At 39.0% G+C, this 18,949-nt stretch overlaps 1 protein-coding gene across 1 annotated transcript in view; it reads left to right on the forward strand.

The window, feature by feature from the left end:
• The window catches only part of CAMSAP2 (calmodulin regulated spectrin associated protein family member 2), a 117,176-nt gene that overhangs the window by 88,252 nt on the left and 9,975 nt on the right, over positions 1-18,949 (forward strand). Inside the window, exons 7-12 of the mRNA XM_084848208.1 lie at positions 7,100-7,193; positions 8,654-8,747; positions 10,736-10,818; positions 12,068-12,137; positions 13,897-16,096; positions 17,517-17,653. Of these exons, the coding sequence (XP_084704334.1) occupies positions 7,100-7,193; positions 8,654-8,747; positions 10,736-10,818; positions 12,068-12,137; positions 13,897-16,096; positions 17,517-17,653 (2,678 nt within the window). The remainder of the gene's footprint in view (positions 1-7,099; positions 7,194-8,653; positions 8,748-10,735; positions 10,819-12,067; positions 12,138-13,896; positions 16,097-17,516; positions 17,654-18,949) is intronic.

Here is an 18,949-nt window from a genome sequence, read left to right on the forward strand (position 1 = left end):
CATAGGTTGCAAGTGGTTTGGTTCATTCTTAAGCAGGTCTGCATGTGGTGTTTAATTAAGTGTTCGTGTGTGTAAAATATTCCTGATCTTGGCACTTTTCCATCATGTACTGTGAAGTAGGTCGTGTTTAGCCATTGAGTGTTAATTGCTTTCAAAGGGACTCAGCAAAGGGAAGAAGAAACTGGATCCTTTTTTAACTGCTTCTTCGTGACACGTGTCCTACTTTAGACTGTTGTAGGAGTTCCCTGCTCAATTTACTGGTGGCCCAAGGAACGTCCGTGTGACTGGGCCCTGCTTAATAGCCTGAATTCCTCTGTCTGCTATGCATCAACTTCTTATAAAATATTAATGTTAAAAGACCGCCAGTCTGAACCCACTTTTCTCGAAAGTCGGTCAGCCAGAATTGAGACGTATCCGGTATAATCCCTTACAGTGAAGCAAGATAGTCCCATGGGTATACTTAAAAAAATGATTTATGTGTTTTAAAAGAATAGGTACTGCTACAGCTGCTTCTATGCTAGGTCTTGTGTGAATGAAACATTATTTGTCCTTTTAAAAACTTGATTTATTGCAGTATAATCCAGTTTGTATGTTTGATGGAGAAGGGAATTACATATACTATAGCATGCTCTTGACATTTCTTTTTGTAAGACGTGGCACTTGAGAGGGGCTTACAGTTGCAAGAAAAAGTTTGTGAACCCCTTAGGACTGTCACATATTTCCAACCTAAAATGCTATTAGATCTTAATATAACTCCATAATCCTAGATAAAGAGCAACAGATAAACAAATGACACACAAACATGATGCTTTTTCAATGTTTATTTATCCACAACTGAGTCAGCATTCAAAATCCATGCATGAAAAAGTATGTGAACCTTTCGATTCAGTACCTGGTGGCACCCCCTTGAGCAGCAATGACTTCAAGTAAGCATTTCCTGTAACTGTTGGTCAGTCTCTCACATTGGTTTTGAGGAATTTTGGCACATTCCTCCATACAGAACTGCTTCAGCTCAGTAACATTTGAGGGGTTCCTTGCATGAACAGTTTGCTTCAGGTCCTGCTGCAACATTTCTATGGGGTTTAGGTCCAGACCTCGACTAGGCCATACTAAAACACAGAATTTCTTCTTCTGCAGCCATTCTTTTGTAGATCGGCTTGTATATTTAGGGTCATTGTCTTGTTACATGACCCACTTTCGGTTCAGCTTCAGCTCACAGATGGATGGCCTGACATTCTCCTCTAGAATCTTCTGACTGAGAACCAACCATCTCAAAGTTCAAAATCCACATATATAGATATCATTTTTCTCTATTTCTTGCACAAATTCTATAAAAGGTTTCTAATCTAACATAAATTTAGTTGTTGATCCTTCTTTAATTATAATAGTAAGTTTTGCCATCTCTGCCAGCTTCATCATTTTCATGATCCACTCGCTCACAGTTGGTATTGTTTCATTCTTCCACTTTTGTGCATACAATAACCTTGTAGCCATTGTCATGTAGAGAAAGAGGGTCCCGTCCCCCCCTTCTCTTTTACGTGTTTATCTGTTAGTCCCAATAAAAAAGTTTCTGGCTTTAAATCTATAGTAGTCTTTAATATCCTTTGAGCTAAAGACTGTATTCGTTTCCAAAATGTTTTAGCTTTTTTATAAGTCCACCATAAATGATAAAACGTTCCCTCTTGATCTTCACATTTCCAACATTTTCCAGAAACACCTTTATACATTTTAGACAATTTAAACGGTGACATATACCATCTATACATCATCTTATAAAAATTCTCTTTAAGACTCGTACATAAAGTAAGTTTTAAATCTTTTCTCCACATACTTTCCCACTCTTCCATTGATATATTATGACCAACATTTTGTGCCCATTTTATCATACAGTCTTTTACTTGTTCATCCTCTGTCTCATACCATAACAGTAATTTATACAGTTTAGCAATAACATGTTCATCATTTGTATGCAGTGTTGTTTCAAACTCAGATTCTGTTTGTTCAAATCCACCATTTTTCTCATCTATTTTAAACCTTTCTTTAATTTGCAAATATGAAAACCACTGGCAGACATGACTTTCTTCCAATAAGCTTTCCCTTGATTTTAACTTATATTCCCATTGTGACAGTTCCAGTCTTATCTTATCCATTTATGCATGCTATCAAATTCTCTTCTATGCATTGCTTCTTTTGAAGATATCCAACATGCTGTTTTTTGATAGAACCTTAATTTATATTTATTCCAAATTCTTAATACAGCCCTTCACATATCACATAGGGTCTGAAAATGATCTTGGTAGAACTTGTATTTTGCCAATATTTGTAGCAAGCTCTTCAGTTGTCAAAATCATATCCTTGAAAAAGATGTATGTCTTTCTGAAAAATATGTATATTCTTTTGAGTTTCCATTTTTATCTCTCCATACATCTACTAAAGCCAAACTGTCCATCAATTCAAATTTTTTTTAGGTAATTTCCCTTGATTACTCTTTTTTCTCCAATATTCTATCAATTTGAGGTGCAATCACCCTATTCCAATCTCCCATTAAACACCAACTGTCAAAAGTTAGATCCACATGTTTGGATAAGAGATCCTCATAAAATTCCGCTTTGTGGCCATTAGGTGCATAAACCCCTAAAATCAACATTGATACACCATTCAGTGTAATTTTAACTCCCACAAAACAACCTTGTTCATCTGACAATACCAATTCCAGTCCTAAATGTGGCTTAATATATAAAACTACTCCATTTTTCTTGTTTCAGCTTGCAGTTATAAACTCTTCACCTAATTTTTTATTAATTAAATATTTGGTATCTTCTTTCTTAATATGAGTTTCTTGTAAGCATATTATATCTTGTTTCAATTTTTGTAAATAATAAAATATTTCCTTTCTCTTTTGAGGAGCATTCGCCCCATTAATGTTCCACGTTAAAAATTTGTAATCTATTTTTTAAAAAAATATAAGATGAAGGTACATTCTTAATTTCCACCTGTTGCACACTGAGTGCTGTCCTATTCTTGTACATCACGTTGTAGGCCTGTCCAATCTTTTCCATAAGTTCGAAGGAACTCTCTTGCTTTTTGAACTGAGTTCAACTTCAGTCTCTGTTGTCTGTAAGAGAAGACCACACCTTCTGGGAATTCCCATCTAAACATAATCTTTTTCTGTTTCAGGATTGTTGTTAAAAATGCATAATCTCTCCTTTTCCTCAGAAATCTTCCAGGAATTTGTTTCATGACAATAATCCCTTTGCCCACCATCTTCAGTTTAGTTTTATAGTGCTTCTGGAGAATTGAATCCCTTGTAGTTTTCTTTACAAAATGGACAATAATATCTCTGGGTAGACCTTTTGTTTTTGCATATGTTGAATTCAGTCTATAAGCTCGATGTATTGCCATGATTTTCTCTTCTTTACTCAAAAAGGCTTTACCAATTCCGTTCTGAGGTCAGGTTCTGCGCAGCCACAACTTTCCGCGACTCTTCTAAAATGTAACGAGCGTTCCTTGTCTTTAAGCTCAAACCAAGCTAAGGCATCCTGCTCACGTTCTAACTCTGTAGTTACAATTTCTACATTATTTTCCAGTACTTCCACTCTGTTGGTCATTATTTTAAATTCTTCTGTTCTTTGATTTAATGCATCATCTAATTTCTTAAATTCTTGTCTCAATTCTTCCTTCGTGTTTTTAATCTCCTCCTTTATTTCCAATACTTGCCTTTCCATCAGTTTTTCTATACGTTGTTCAAAGGTGCCCATCCTTTGTTCTATGCGTTGTTCAAAAGTGCCCATCCTTTGTTCTATGCGTAGTTCAAAAGCCTCCATCTTTTTGCTTACAGCATCTATAATATTCTGTGTTTCTTCATCCAAGGCCATCTTTTGTATATCTTGCTTCTGCTCAGGTACCTCTTCCTTGCTTATAGATGTTGCTTTCACTGATAATTTCATAGCTCCTGTCAAGAGTCTGTTTTAGAGAGCCTTTCCTGGATTTAGTATTTCTACTTAATTGTTCTGTAGGCATCTCCCAGGTATTCGCTCTGCTATGAGTTATTCTGATATCTTTTGCTGGTTTATCCAAATTCATAGCACTCATTCAATTATCTTCTTCATTACTTCCTTTATAAATTAATCTATCTGGATATCCAGTAAATTATTGATCCTCCAGTGCTAAAAGAGATCTCTCTCAGTATCAAAAGGAGAAAAAGAGATTAAAAAAAGAACATGAAAAGAAGAAAGATTTTTCATAAGCTGCTGATTTTTTTAACATACAACAGGTGTCAGCAATACTCCTTCTTTAATAAATTTCACTCAGTCAGCCCACAAGTTGATATTATTCCCGCCTATTCCAGGCTCTCTACCAAAGATTTATTTATTTTGACTTCGTTGCTTTCTCAAGATCATACAGAAGAAAAAAGCAACTGGACAAAAACATAGCTTTCAGCTATATAAATTCAAACATTAAAACCTTCAAACAATGATTTAAAGGAACAGAAAGTTAATTATACTGTAATATTGATAAAAAAATGCAAACAGTCTTAGTACTCTTTCTTTTTTCTTCTTTTGAAAGGACCTCTTGAGCTAAATTCACTTTGTAAAAGTCTGCAACTCCTTGATTTTAATTCAGGTTAGATTTATGCAACTGCCATACTTTCACTTTTTGCTGTGCAAGTGGTGCTTGCTGGTCGCTTAAGTTTCTATATACTATCTAAGATTGGAGCTCACCCATCCTTATATTCTCTTAATTAATTAAGAGTTTCAAAACAGCATTTCAGTAGGTGATTATCTCCGGTGACTGACCTTAGTTTTTAGCCCCTTTGCATCCTCCGCAAAGGCAGCTGTTCTTCTAAGATTTAATCCAGATGGTACTGCAGGCTTCCCCATTATTTTCTGGGGGGGGGGGGTTCTCAACCTTTTCACAGCTGTTTGAAAGAAGCGACCTGTGGAGCCCCACAAGTCACTGCCAGGATGACATGGCTCCTTACGCTATCCTCCCCTTTCTTGTTCAGTCTTTTTCTGATCGTTAAGTCATGAACGCTCACATTAGCCGAGGCAAGAGTGGCCTGCAGATCCTTGGATGTTACTCTGGGGTTCTTTTTGACTTCCTGGATGATGCGCCGGTTTGTTCTTGGAGAGATTTTGGTAGGACAACTGCTCCTGGGTAGAGTGACTGTGGTCTTGAGCCTGCTCCATTTGTAGACTACCTGTCTGATAGTGGATTCGTGGAGCCCCAAATCCTTAGAAATGGTTTTGTAATCCTTTCTCGATACAGGAGCAGCAATAACTGCTTTTCTGAGGTCCTCAGAGGTGTCTTTTGATCATGGAATGACATGTTTCCACACAACTGTATGGTGAAGACTGAACTCACAAAGTTTCTGTTCCTTTTAGAGGGTTGCCACTCTAGTGTTAAGAGTGTTTTGAAATATAGTAAAAATATTGTGTATAGATAATACTTTAGCTATAAATCAATGCACAGTAAAGACTATGGCCAGGATCCAAACAATTGTGGAAACTGTAAAACTAGTTCTGTGAGCCTAAGGGGGCTTTAAAGGACTTTTTTCTCAAACAGGAGCCCCACCCTGAAACAATGCTATCTGGCAGCCTGCTTTTTAAATTGAAGATAATTTCAAAAGCAGTTTGCAATATGATACAAGGAGTTGCTGTTCAAGAAAAGAAGTTACACATTCCGCTGCGCTAGTGTAAGCCCCTTGCATGAGTGCAAGCGAAAACTGGGATCCTAGCCTGTGTTATGTGAAACGCTTAGTTCAGCATGATATATTTTAAGCCCTCCAAAAAATGCTGAAGAAATTCCACGTATGCGCTTGCGTGCGTGGGCATGCACACACACACACACACACACACACACACATCTTCCTCTCTTGAATGGAAAACATTTCAGTACATTTTCCATTCACTTTAATTATTGTTGTGCTAAATATAAAAGGCAGTATTTTTTCCTTACACAGCTATTTGTAGCTTGCATTTGATAACTGTGGCAACAAGGGGGGATTGGACTCGATGGTCTTCTAGGCCCCTTCCAACACTACTATTCTATGAACAAGAAGCTTGTTCTCAGCTATGAGCAGACAATGGTTGGGCTTGGATGATCATATCTCAGCTTTAATAATATATATCTCAATGTATTGTGGGCCCCATCTTGCTGCCTCCTCACCCACATTTTCTTTTGTTTTAACTTTTATCTTCTTTCAGTTTTGAAAGGCAAATGCCCTAAGGAAAATGCTGAGAACTCCGTTGCAATAGCACTCAATAGTAATGAAGTGTGTATGCACGTGTGGGCCTGATAGTTTTAAAAATTTATCATACCCTGACAGTTTTGTGACACATGAAAAGAAGTACTGCTTTAGTCTTTCCCTTTATTGCCACCTTGTGGCCAGGTGGGGAAAACATGTTTATATACATTTATCTGTTTAGTGAATATAGATAATCTGATATCATCAGCAGCTATTTTTTAGGCTAGCCAGAATCCTGAACTAGTATTTTACTCCGTTTTTTAAAAAAAGCATATAAGCCCTCAACACTGGTTTAAATTGTACTCTGAACACTGACTTAAATTGTACTCTATTTAGTACAGAAAACTAGTTCTAAAGTGAGAAATGGAAAACATTTGGATTTGAATGCTGTCCTTAGTAGGAGGGCAAGCAGAATAGCAACGTGTTACTTTTACAACTACCTTAGCATCTGATTTGCCACGGATAGGGGCCTTTGTCTGAATGGTTGCCCCTGGAGTGGTTCCTTCCTCCCTGAGCCTAATTATCTTCTGCCTAGCAGCCAGGCCCTGGAGTTGAGCCTTCCATTTCTGCCTCCTGATCCAGACTAGGAGCCCTGTGCCTATTCCAGAGTAAAAATGAAAGAAGACAGATTACTTCAAAGTAATGTCTGTTTTGGCCCCTAGTTTTAAAATTTCCCAGGCTATCTGCCATGTCAAATGTGTAATACTTTTTATTCATAATGCCATCTTCTAAAACAAAACTGATGAGGTGATGGAAAAACTGAATATAACACTACGATTTTCCCTCCATTTCAGCTAGGTGCTTTAGAATCTACATTTTAATTCTAACTAAATTTTTATCTCTTATTTATAGAGTAATTATTTGGTATTCATGGCAGAGCTCTTCTGGTGGTTTGAAGTAGTAAAGCCATCTTTCGTTCAGCCTCGAGTTGTAGTTCATCCTCAAGGTAATTTTTTAAGTTCATTCATGTTGTGCTTAACTCTACGGACTCTATGAAGGAGATTAAAATGGTGTTAATTCAGCAACTATTTTTAAATATGGGCCATATTGTGAACAGGTGTAGACAAGAAGTCTCCCAGTATTTTATTATTTATTAAAATAATTTTTTGATTACTTACTAAAGTTATTTCTAGACCGCCATTCATTATAAAAGATAACTAGAAGTGCGGTCAGATAATTTTAGACTCTGGATTTATGCTCGGGGGTGGGGGGCGGGCTTTCGATGTTTATGTGCATTATTTCACTTATTTCAAAATGTGGTTATGCTCATTCTGTTGAGTGGGGTCCTGGATGTATACCCCAAAGTGGCGTCACTGCCTGGTGGCACCACTGAAGATAACATAACAAGGTAGTTTACATGCTGCGCTCAATGAGACCCAGGCAAATGGCTTCTTAAGCCCTGCTTCTACAGTGAGAATAGCAACAGGAGCTTTGGCAGTTCTCAGGGAGGGACTGTAGCTCAGTGGTAGAGCACACACTTTGCATGAAGAAGGTCCTAGGTTCAATCCCTGGCAGCTCCAGTTTCTTTTTTAAAAAATTATCAGTTAGTGGGTAATGTAAAAGACCTCAGCCAGAGACCCTGGAAAGCCACTGCCAGTCTGTGTTGGTAATACCTGGCTAGATGGACCAATTGTCTGACCTGCTAAAAGGCAACTTCCTATGATTTCCCATATAAACTCCATTATGTCTTAGCTCTTACATGGCTGTGAACCACTGTATGGCATTTCGAAAGAGTAGCTACTATTGCAGTTGATGCTGGAGGGTGGGTTTGTTTTTCTGTTTAACAGAATAATTTCATGGAAATGCCTTTCCATTTACTAGAGTAGCACACAATTAGCAACATTCAAAGAACAATAAAACAACGTTCACTAATTAAGCAATTAAAACAATTAAATACCAAAAGACTGAAACAGCAGATAATTAAAACATCAGAGTCTGCTTAAAATACCTTTGTCAATAAAAGCCTACCTGAACAAAAATGTCTTCACTTCGCAGCAGAAGCTAAAGGTGGGGGAGGAATGGGGGAGAGTTACAGAACTGGGGTGCAGCCACAGAAAAGGCCTTGTCACTCGTCTTGACTAACTTAGCATCTATTGTTGTCAGGACGCAGAGAAGAGCCTCCCCACAGATCTTAGGGTATGGGCAGGATGATATGGGAGGAGGTGATCCTTGAGGTACCCTGGACCCAAGCCATGTATTGCTTTACAGGTAATAACCACCACTCTGCATCATTCCCATAACCATATTGGTAACCAGTGCAGGTGTTCTAAAATGGGTGTTATATGCTCACATAGCCATGTTCTGTGAGCCCCATGGCTACTCTGTTCCAGACCAGTTGAAGATTTGCCTGTGTGTGGGCTTTTACTTTTACAGCCATAATATAAAAAAATTTAATTTTTGTTTTAGCTGAACCTCCAAAAGTAGCATCCTCTATTCCTGCTGCAAATGCCAACAGAAGAAACTATCCAGATGATTCACATGATTCCGACCTGATAGCCAGGTATAGCTCACTAACTTCTTTTGTACATATTTATATTTCAAGACGTAACTGGTATGAGCAAAACAGGTTATATGTTTTCTCGGCTTCGCTCTTTTTTATTTACCCAGCCAGCAGTGTTGGTGCCAACTTTTAAAAACTTAAGCTGGTTGATGTGAGCTGGCCATTTTATGTATTTCCTTTCTTTTATTGTTGTAGTTGATGTTGTTTTTTTCCTGTATACTATTTTAGGATTTTGGTTTAGATTTTTTTTGTAATCCCTAGTATTGTAAGAGGAAAGGCAGTATACAATATTTTTAATAGTAAATACACATAGGGAGGCTTAATCTGAACATTCTCCTGTTCCCCCCACTTCTTCGAAGTGTTGTGGGACAAGGTCCTCAGAGCACCAGACAAAGAAAGTATATCTTGCAATGCAGTCCCATTTTCTGATGTTATGGAGGCTCATGTGTCTTAAGAACTGAAGGTGGCAGGAAGCAGTCCTCTCCTTTTCAAACTGTTAATGTCCTGTCCTCTACTGATTAGGTAGATTGGAAGAGAAAGACTGTAACTCACTCTTCACTAACATAGTAATACACCAACATTTCTAATTTACATTGAGGACAATAGTAGTCATAGTATCGCTTTTAATAATTTTGGATTGAATTAGCCCATCCTTAATACGTAGGGCCAGTAACATCAGCCTGCATATAAGTTTAACACATGTACACGTTATAAACATGTCATTGTATTTGTCATAGAGCAAAACCTATAAAGCATCATGTGACTTCTTAAAGACAACCAACAAAGTAGGCTGTGTCCCTTGAAAGCTTATGCCACAATATGTGTGTCAGCCCATAAGGTGCCACGAAAGTGTCTGTCATGTTTGAGGCAACAGACTAACATTACTACCCTTCTGGGATTTGTCTCTTACTGATCATCTCATCAATGAATCACTGATGAGCTTCTGAGCAAACCCCAGGGGCCATAGATACACTGTTTGAAAACTACTGAAGTGTCTAATGAGAACACCCTTGCATTGTAGGTTCATTATTTGGGGTGTTTTTTTTCAGTTTAAGTCGCTATTATTCCAAATAAGAGTGAAGGTATTGTGGCTGTGTTAGAAACACTGCTCATAATAGCTCTTCATTCTTTTTCATTTTGTCACTGAGACAGCACATAGATTTGGTTGTGAAATTAATAAAGCCTTGTAGAGTCTAAATACATTGCTACTTAAGTATCTGATGTTCTCTTCAGTAGGAAGTCAATTAGCCTTTTTATACATATTTGGTTAGTGGCGGACATAATATTTGACTGGGACACAAGGGGCAAATCATAATCTATGTGCCTCTATGGGGGCTTTTTAGACTACACTAACAGCAGCTTTCCACACCCGTCAAAAAGCCAACCTAAATGAGAACTTGAATGTTTTCCTCTATGATTTCTCTTCTCCATGTGGATTATACACACAGTTGATGAATTATACTGCCAGCTCTGAATATATTTGCAGTAGGTAATTTTGTAGATGGAAATCAGGATTATTTTAAAAGGTGGTTAAATACAATTCATAACTTCAAATTCATAAACTTTCAATGAACTGTAATGAATAGTCTTGCTTTATAACATATAGGAAAGGCTTGAAGTATCATAGTATCACAATGCAGGCAATATTTTAAAGAAGTACGATACTCCAATGAAGATGATAGCTCTTCTCAAACACCACAGACAGATCATGTATTGGAAAATTATATTCAATTTAATTAAATTGAAGGGTTGAGTATGAACTGTTATGCCAATACAGGTATTACTGAATACCTTCTCACAGGGTACAGAGTGAATTAAAACTCCACATTTTTTTAAATCTGGAAAAATAATTGTAACTATACTGATTCATCAATGAATACCTTCAGGCCTAAATTCAAACACAAGATTGCTTCTTAAAGTGGTCTGGTCTGCAAGATTTTATATACCTAAAACAAAAATAACAAGGTGGTGTTTTTTTCATTTTACAGTGTGGCGGGTCCAGTTTTTACACCATCTCATCAGATCCCACCTGCTAGCTGCACTCACCAACAGCCTTATTCATCTGCTCCAGGTAATAGCATAAAACTGAGAGAATGGCTTTTTGCCTATTCAAATCAGGTTGGATCCAAAGGTTCTTCCATCGATGATAGTAGACTTCTTCCAACAAAAGGGAACATTTTTCCCAACTCAGTTTTCTTTTCTTTTTTCTTAAGAGTCCTGGACTACCTCCATTCAGTTCTACCCATGGCTTAGAATGATTAGATTTATCCTGGAATTTATTTTTTTATTTATTATTCCCTTCCTCTGAGGGACTCAGAGCAGTATATATGGTCCTCTTCTCCCCCTCCACATCTTCACAACAGCCCAGTGAATAGGTTGGGCTGAAGGCAGAAACTGGCCCAGCATCATTCAGCAAGCGTCTTGGCTGAACAAGGATTTGAACCTGGTTCTCCAATTCTAAGTCTAACATACTGTTCACCATACCACATTCTCTCTCCGTTATAGACACAAAAAAGATGGGGGTGGGGTGGAAACAAGTTAATGGCACTTTTTGAGTTAAATGAGATATATTCGTACATTCTTGGAATATGATGCATGGGCAAACAAATAATATATAGACTTTCTCTGTAACAGTAATAGTTGCATTCTGTACAACTAATAGTTTTGTGATACATAACAAGATCTCTGGCTTTGGCTCATTCTTTTTAATTTTGCACAATACAACATTTTTAAATAGTGGAGGATTGTCTGCATAAATGCAATTCCTGTTAAATATGGCTGACAGAAGTTCATAGAATGGTTGTGATCCAAACTCAGTTGATGTCAGTGACAATTTAATGAAGTCACTGTAGACAAGGTTTTACCTGGATAATACTTACAGAGCCAAAGATGTACAGCCTTTGTTACTTTTCTACAAAAAGTTGTTGGGATGTAATTAATTTTTGTAGCCTACCTTAATTCACATCAGCAGTAGAAATCTATTTCTGATTCTTAAGGAATTTGATTTGCTACCTTATTTTTAAATTCTCTGGGTTATATCCAGTGGTGTCATTCTGCCAGTACAAAGCTTCTACTGCTTGTGGAAACCCATTTTCAGCTTTGCACCAGTGTCAAATCGAATACTTGGATTCCATTTCTGCAGCCTGTTGCACAATCTGTTGAGCAAGCCCTTGCATGACTCATTACAACATCATTAGGCTAGGTGTTGCTTGCACTAGTTGTGCTAGTTCTTCTGCTAGTGTAACTTCGAATACAAGACCTTTTTTAAGTGTCTCAGAAGAGTGGACCTTAATGTTGCATTCTGTGTTGATTTCAAATAGGCAGCATTAGAAGATCTACATCTATGTCTTATATGGACGGATATGTAGGGACGTGGCCCAAAGAAAAAAGGTAAGCACTTTGTCATTTGGGGCCATATTGCTTTAATATTTCTCTGAGATGCAAAGAGGATGGTGCTTTGATTTGAGTATCCTGGCAGTTCAAATGCAGTTTGAATATGCATGTAATACACATGGAGGAGCACAATGAGAAACCTTGGGGCTCACAATATTCTCTCATGCATAGAGGGTTGGATCCAGGATCTGCCTTCCATCAGAAGAAGGGCTCATAGAAGGTCCCTCAACCCAATTTTTGTGGCTCACACCACATCTCATCCCACTTAGCAGGGTCTCCTGACTTTCTGTATAGCATTCTCAAGGGGCTAGAGGAGCTGCCATGAGAAGGAAGAGGTTGGGAAGCCCATCTAGAGCCAGTGCAGTTGATCCAGCCTAAATCTGGATCCAATCCAGAATCTTTAAAGTGAAAGGGCCTGTGTGTCTAAATGCCTAGACATAGACCCCACTTGCAAGAACCGTACACCTTCTTTTTTTTTTGTGGAAGACAGGTCAAGTCAACAGAACCTATGCATGTAAATGTTTACATGCATAGGCCCTTGTTTATAGTGACTATTTTATGGACAATAGGACACAAGCCCATGGCTCATTCTCACACCCCTAACCTGACCATGCGTGAACAGGCTCATAGCTTAGCACCACACTTTCTAGAACTGCATCACCTACCCACCTTGACACACTGCTTGAATAGTTTTCCAATCACTGCTTAAGTGATTTTGTTTTGTAGTTTGGATGGGGAAGGTACACAGAGGTTCCATACCATTTGAAGGCCAGCTGTTCTGGTTCAAATTGTATGGAGAATCTGCCTGCCTTTCTTAACACGTTCTTCTTATCAATTACCAAGAGAAAACTGGATATCCCTCCTTCTTCAGAAGGAATTTTCACTTTTTTTGTATTCTAAATTTACAAAAATGATGTAAAGGTCACAAGACAAGCTAATATTTTTGTCTGCAAGACATTCGGAATAAGGAATACATGTGTCTAAATTGTATATAACACATACATACAATGTACGTAACAGATCTTGGAATATTAATTGTGTTAGGGATATTTGTTAGCCCTGGGCCAAATGAGTAAGTCAAGTCACCTTTGCAAACAGACTTGACAGCAGGGAAAAGCCTCTTTTCAGCATCCTTCAGCAGCTGCAACAAAAGAGAGTGAAAGTGCCCATTCAGAGTGAGACCAGTTGGTGATCTAATTGGCTGGGATCACTCATATGACCAGTCCAGGAAGCCCTCACTCTCTCTGTTTTGGTTGTCCTCAGTGACATCAAGTAGTCATATCTTGATTGGCTATGTAGTGCTGTGATGATATTACATTCACGACTTGATCCCTTATTGGCTGGGATCATGTAGTTGAAGCAAAAAGGAATCCCTAGGAAAGGAAGAAAGGGCACAAAAGTAGCAGCAGATATGGGAAACAATGGCTGCAAACAGGATCAAAAAGACACAAGGTGGAGATGTATTTTTGGTCATATTTGGAGGGCCCGCAAACCTAAAATGGACAAACGTTTGGTGCAGATCTACTTTTTGTGCTAAATGAATGTATGACTAGATAACGCTAATAAAATAGTAATAATTTTACTAATGCGCCTTGTATTTACATTTTCACAATTTTACTACTACAGTTTGATATGTTATAAAATTAAGGATACTATCATTCAGTACTAAAATGTTGGAATGTTTCCACCTTTTAAATATTAAATAGGGGGTTGCTTTAAAGGCTTTCTCTGTTCTATTATTTTAATTCACTTTTAGATCTTCAGTGCATGGAGTTTCATTTGACATTTCTTTTGATAAAGAGGATAGCATCCATATGACAAGTCCAAACAGAGGTATCACTAGATCTCTCAGTAATGAAGGGCTTGTGCAAAATTCTAACCGTGTGCCCAGACATGTTAGAAAAAACCTATCGTTCAAGCCTGTGAATGGTGAAGAGGAAAGTGAAGATATTGAAGAAGAAAAGGATGTAGAATTTTGCAGTGATCTAGAGGCTAACAGCAATCAAAGGAATGCCAACCAGATTAGCCCATACAGCCTACCAAATGGAGCACTGCAGAACAGGTTGGTTACAGATGAATTTGGCAATCAGATTGAGACACCAAGCATTGAGCAAGCTTTGCAGATTATCCATGATAGTGAGAAATCTCCCAGTGTTACTCAGCCAGAGCAATTTACAAATGGGTTTTTCCTTCACAACAAGGACATGAGCATCTTAAATTCAAATATAAAACCAGATCAGGATAGTCCAGATATTATTACAGATACAAAAGGTGCCCTCAGTCCTGTGACTGACAACACAGAAGTGGATACTGGAATACATGTCCCTTCAGACATTCCGGAGACTATGGATGAGGATTCTACTTTAAGGGATTATACTGTAAGTCTGGACTCTGATATGGAAGAACCGTCTCGATTTCTGCATGAATATGATAGCAGAGGTGTCAACCACAAGGAGCAATTGAGTCCTTGTCCAAGCTCAATAAGTGCCAAATCACAAGCAGGCAGTAGTGCGTCTTCGAGTTCGGGAGTTAAAATGACAAGCTTTGCAGAGCAGAAATTTAAGAAGCTGAATCACACAGATAGCCGAAGTAGTGGAAGCAGTTCTCAGAAAACTACCCCTGAAGGGTCTGAGCTGAACATTCCTCACATTGTGTCTTGGGCTCAAATCCCAGAGGAGTCCCCTCTCCCTCAGGGAAGAGACACAACGCAGTTGCTGGCCTCTGAAATGGTGCAGCTGAAGATGAAGCTGGAAGAGAAGAGGCGAGCAATTGAGGCCCAGAAGAAGAAGGTTGAGGCCGCGTTCACAAAGCAGAGGCAGAAAATGGGAAGAACAGCATTCCTTAATGTTGTGAAAAAGAAAACTGACGGGATTTCGCCACTTAGAGAAGAAGCAGCTGGAGCAGAGGATGAGAAAGTGTTCACTGACAGCCATAGGCTCAAAGAAAAAGAAGCTCAGAAGCCAGGTGAACAACTAAACAAGGCTGCAGAGATGATAAAAGAAAGCTCTGAAAATACCCAGGCCAAATGGTTGAAGTCTCCAAACACCCCAGCTGATACAGAAAAGCATTGTAACTTAGTAAGCCCCTTAGAAGAAAACTTAAATGAAGGTGACCTTTTGGAATATACAAAATCTATTGAGAAGCTCAATTCTTCTCTAAACTTCCTGCAGCAAGAAATGCAACGTCTGTCACTTCAGCAAGAGATGCTAATGCAGATGAGAGAGCAGCAGGCTTGGGTTATTTCACCTCCTCAGCCATCTCCTCAGAAACAAATTCGGGAGCTAAAGTCTTCACTAAGGCTTAGTGGATCATCCTCTCCCAGTGCCCCGTTTTTGGTGGAATCTCCTCGACCATCTCACCAGTCCCCACAGTCATCTTCTAGGAAGAATTCCTCTCTCCCCAGTAAAATACAAAGGACTCCTAGGCCAAATGAACTGAAAATAACACCTTTGAATCGCACTTTGACCGCACCACGATCTGTGGATAGTCTTCCTCGTTTGAGAAGATTTTCTCCAAGCCAGGTATCCATTCAGACTAGATCGTTTGTTTGTTTTGGAGATGATGGCGACTGTAACCTTCTGAAGGAGGTCAAAAATACAATGGAAGAGGCTGCTGACAAAGAAGAAGCAGGTGAAAAAGAAGCTGGGAAAAAAGTGGCTGGAGAACCAGTTGAACAAAAATCAAAGGAGCAACAGATCAGACCTCTAGAATCTACAGTGTCTGAAGTACTGTCACAGCCCATTACTGAAACTGTCTGCCTTACTCCAAGTGAAGAGCTGCTGAACCCCCCATTATTTCCGACGCCTACGCCTAAAACTGCTAACCTCATAGAAGTTTCCCTCATGGATTTGAAGCCGCCAGAAAAGTCAGAAGAGTCCGTTGAGAAATCGGAGGAGGAAAGTGACAAAGAGCAATTGGAGGATGACCAAAAAGTGTGTTGTGGATTCTTCTTCAAGGTAAGTGAACGAGTACATTATAAGATGTTTCTATGACAATGTTGTGCTAAAAGAGGTAGTGTCATGATAGGCCACTCTGGAAAGTACTAGCGTAAAGCCCATGTCGCCATGGGCACTAGTACTCCTTCTCCTTTCCTGCTTTTTTGCCCCTCAGTCCCCCCCCCCCCCGCAGAGTTTAGCAGTTTTAGGTGCAGGCACTGGAAATACTGGGGCATTCATGCATAGTGAATCCCCACCGAAATGTGAATGTGGCGCAGCCCTGGCCACTCCGTCATGCATCTCGACTGGCCACCTCCATCCCTTTCCTGCTAGTGGTGACTGCCTAACCATCTGGCTAAGCCTGGGGCCCTCCTTCACACCACACTGATTGGTGAAGCAAGGCTGCCTGCCATCCCAGTGGTAGCGGGGCTGCCCTGCCTATTCGGTGTGGAAGAATTTAATTGCTATTAAAGCTCAAGCTCTGAATGTTTTTGAACATTCAAAATTTATTGCATGTCTATGCTGCTCAAGCTTTAGTTTAAAACAAAAATGAGCAAAATCAGTCTGGTAGATCTCAAGTAATAAGCCTTACACTACTGTATTCTTATATAGATAGTTAGCCTTTGGCCAGTACTAAATTCTCCTTTATAGACATTTTTCAAGAGAGTAAGTGCATTTAGGCTCTTTGGGAAAAGGAGAAAAATATGTTAGACATTTTTTTTACATCATGTGCAGCTTTTTCCTAGCACTTAACTTTCCAGCTGTCCTGGATCAGGATAGATCTCCCAGCACTGATGGTGGTGCCTACTTGAAATGTACTGCAAATTTTGTCCACATTCCCAGACCTGATTTAGGTGGATTCCCCAGCAGGTCTGTCCCCTGTCATCACTTTTCCTCAGCCCCTACATCTTTTGAATTACAGAGCTACTGCTTCTCATGTTAGGCAGGTTGTCAGTTTAAGTACCTCTGCAAGTGGACCTAGGCCTTTCTCTCTATTGTATGATAAATCAGGGGTAAGTATCCTTTTTGGATTTATGGGCACACTTGTCCTTTTTTTCCGGGCCTGGGGGCACATTTGTCCTTAGGCCCGCACACACTTATTTTGGGGTTTGCCGACGCCTGCGATAAATAAACCAACTCATGTTGTTTTGAAGGATCGCAGTCAGGTGTAGCATAGGAATCTTCCATCAGTTGAAGGGTCATAAAGCTGCAGGAGAGTGAGGTCATTGATTACTCCAGCAAAGCTAAATAACGTAAATTTTTAATAAGAACTAGACCATGCATATCCTGATATACCCCTGAAACAGCTTTCCCTTTGTGATTTTAGACCAATCCTTAAAACTTTCAATCGATCCCAATATTTTTTAGTTCCATGGCTACAGGTTGATAAAATCTGCTAATGATTTTAAAAATATAATTCCTTCATAAATGTTGCCACTAGGATGATCAAAAGCCTGAAAATGATATGGCAGTGAAACGGGCAGCATTATTGGAGAAGCGACTGAGAAGGGAAAGAGAAACCTTACTTCGAAAGCAGCAGTTGGAAGCAGAGTTGGAACATAAGAAAGAAGAAACAAAGTAAGATGAACTGCAGATGCTAGTCATTCTGAGAGATAGCTGACTTTAAATTTAGCCTGTCAAAATCTTAATTGCTGTATCTTGGGAAGTGATCCTTCTCATCACACCATTTCCCAGCCTAAGTCCCACAAATCACTTGAAATGTTCTACTGGAGGTCAGTTTTGGCATAGTTAACTAATAACAATTTCTTGTGCATACAGGGATTAGGAGAGAAATAAGGTGCCTAAACATTGGAAGTAAAGTAACTAAACAGTACTGTCTGGTGTGTACTTGATCAAGTATTTGTGATTAGATTAGAGCTGAAATGTTTGTGCCCTCAATGGGTGATGGCCTTTGGATAAAGGCAAAGATCACATGTAATAGGAAACCATGGTTTCTTGCTATGTACACAAACTGCAGCAAGCATCAGGCTCAGACACTTCCTGGCCTCATGTGTGAGAATAAGGAGTTCAGCAGCATTTGCTTTCAGTTTTAAACTAACCACAGTTCCCCATAACATCCAAACTTAGGATCTTTGGTTTGCTTAAACTATGATTAGTGAGAACAAGCCAGGATCAAACTGTGGTTTCAGTTCCTGGCTTTTTCATTAACCATAAAGAAACCATAATTCCACAGGAAGGCAGAAGATTTTGATCTCCTCATGAGTGTGAAAGAAAAGGAAGGAGAGCATGAAAGCCCAAGTCTTGTGCATGCAACAGGAAACCCAGCCAAAGGAAATATTCAGAGAAAATATATCAGTACAGCTGATATAGATTCAGCTCAAAAAGTGTTTGTTCCTCATATGCACCTTATAAAGCCCATTAACTTAATTTATTATATGTCCTGCTTTTCCTTTGAGAAACTCAGAGCAGCTTGCATAGGGCTCTCTAACCAGTCTCCCTTTTTAGGTAGTGATCAAGCTAAAACCTGCTTAGCTTTATCAGTGAACAACATCATGTTCCCTCAGACAATTCTGTGTGCCCCTATGCCCTATAAAGCCAATGTCAACTGCTGGGAAGTTTTTGGCCCCAGTGTCTGTCGGATGATGATGATGATGAATATTAAATGATTAGAATCTGTTTATATATGTCAGCCTTCCCTAACTTGGTCCCTTCCAGGTGTATCAGACTACAATTCCCATGATTCTCAGCCAGGCTGTTTGGGGATGATGGGGGTACAGTCCAACACTTTTGTGCAAGGTTGGGGAAATGTTGATATATGTATTTATCTGCAAGCGTCAATATTCCAAAATCTATTCTTGCCTAACTAAGGTATATTAAACTTTCAAAAGAACTCATTTTTCGTTGAATGTTACT

This window comes from Heloderma suspectum, chromosome 4 (assembly GCF_057233095.1).
Source record: "Heloderma suspectum isolate Gila_16-S chromosome 4, 16-S_ref, whole genome shotgun sequence".
In the NCBI taxonomy this organism is placed as follows: Eukaryota; Metazoa; Chordata; class Lepidosauria; order Squamata; family Helodermatidae; genus Heloderma; species Heloderma suspectum.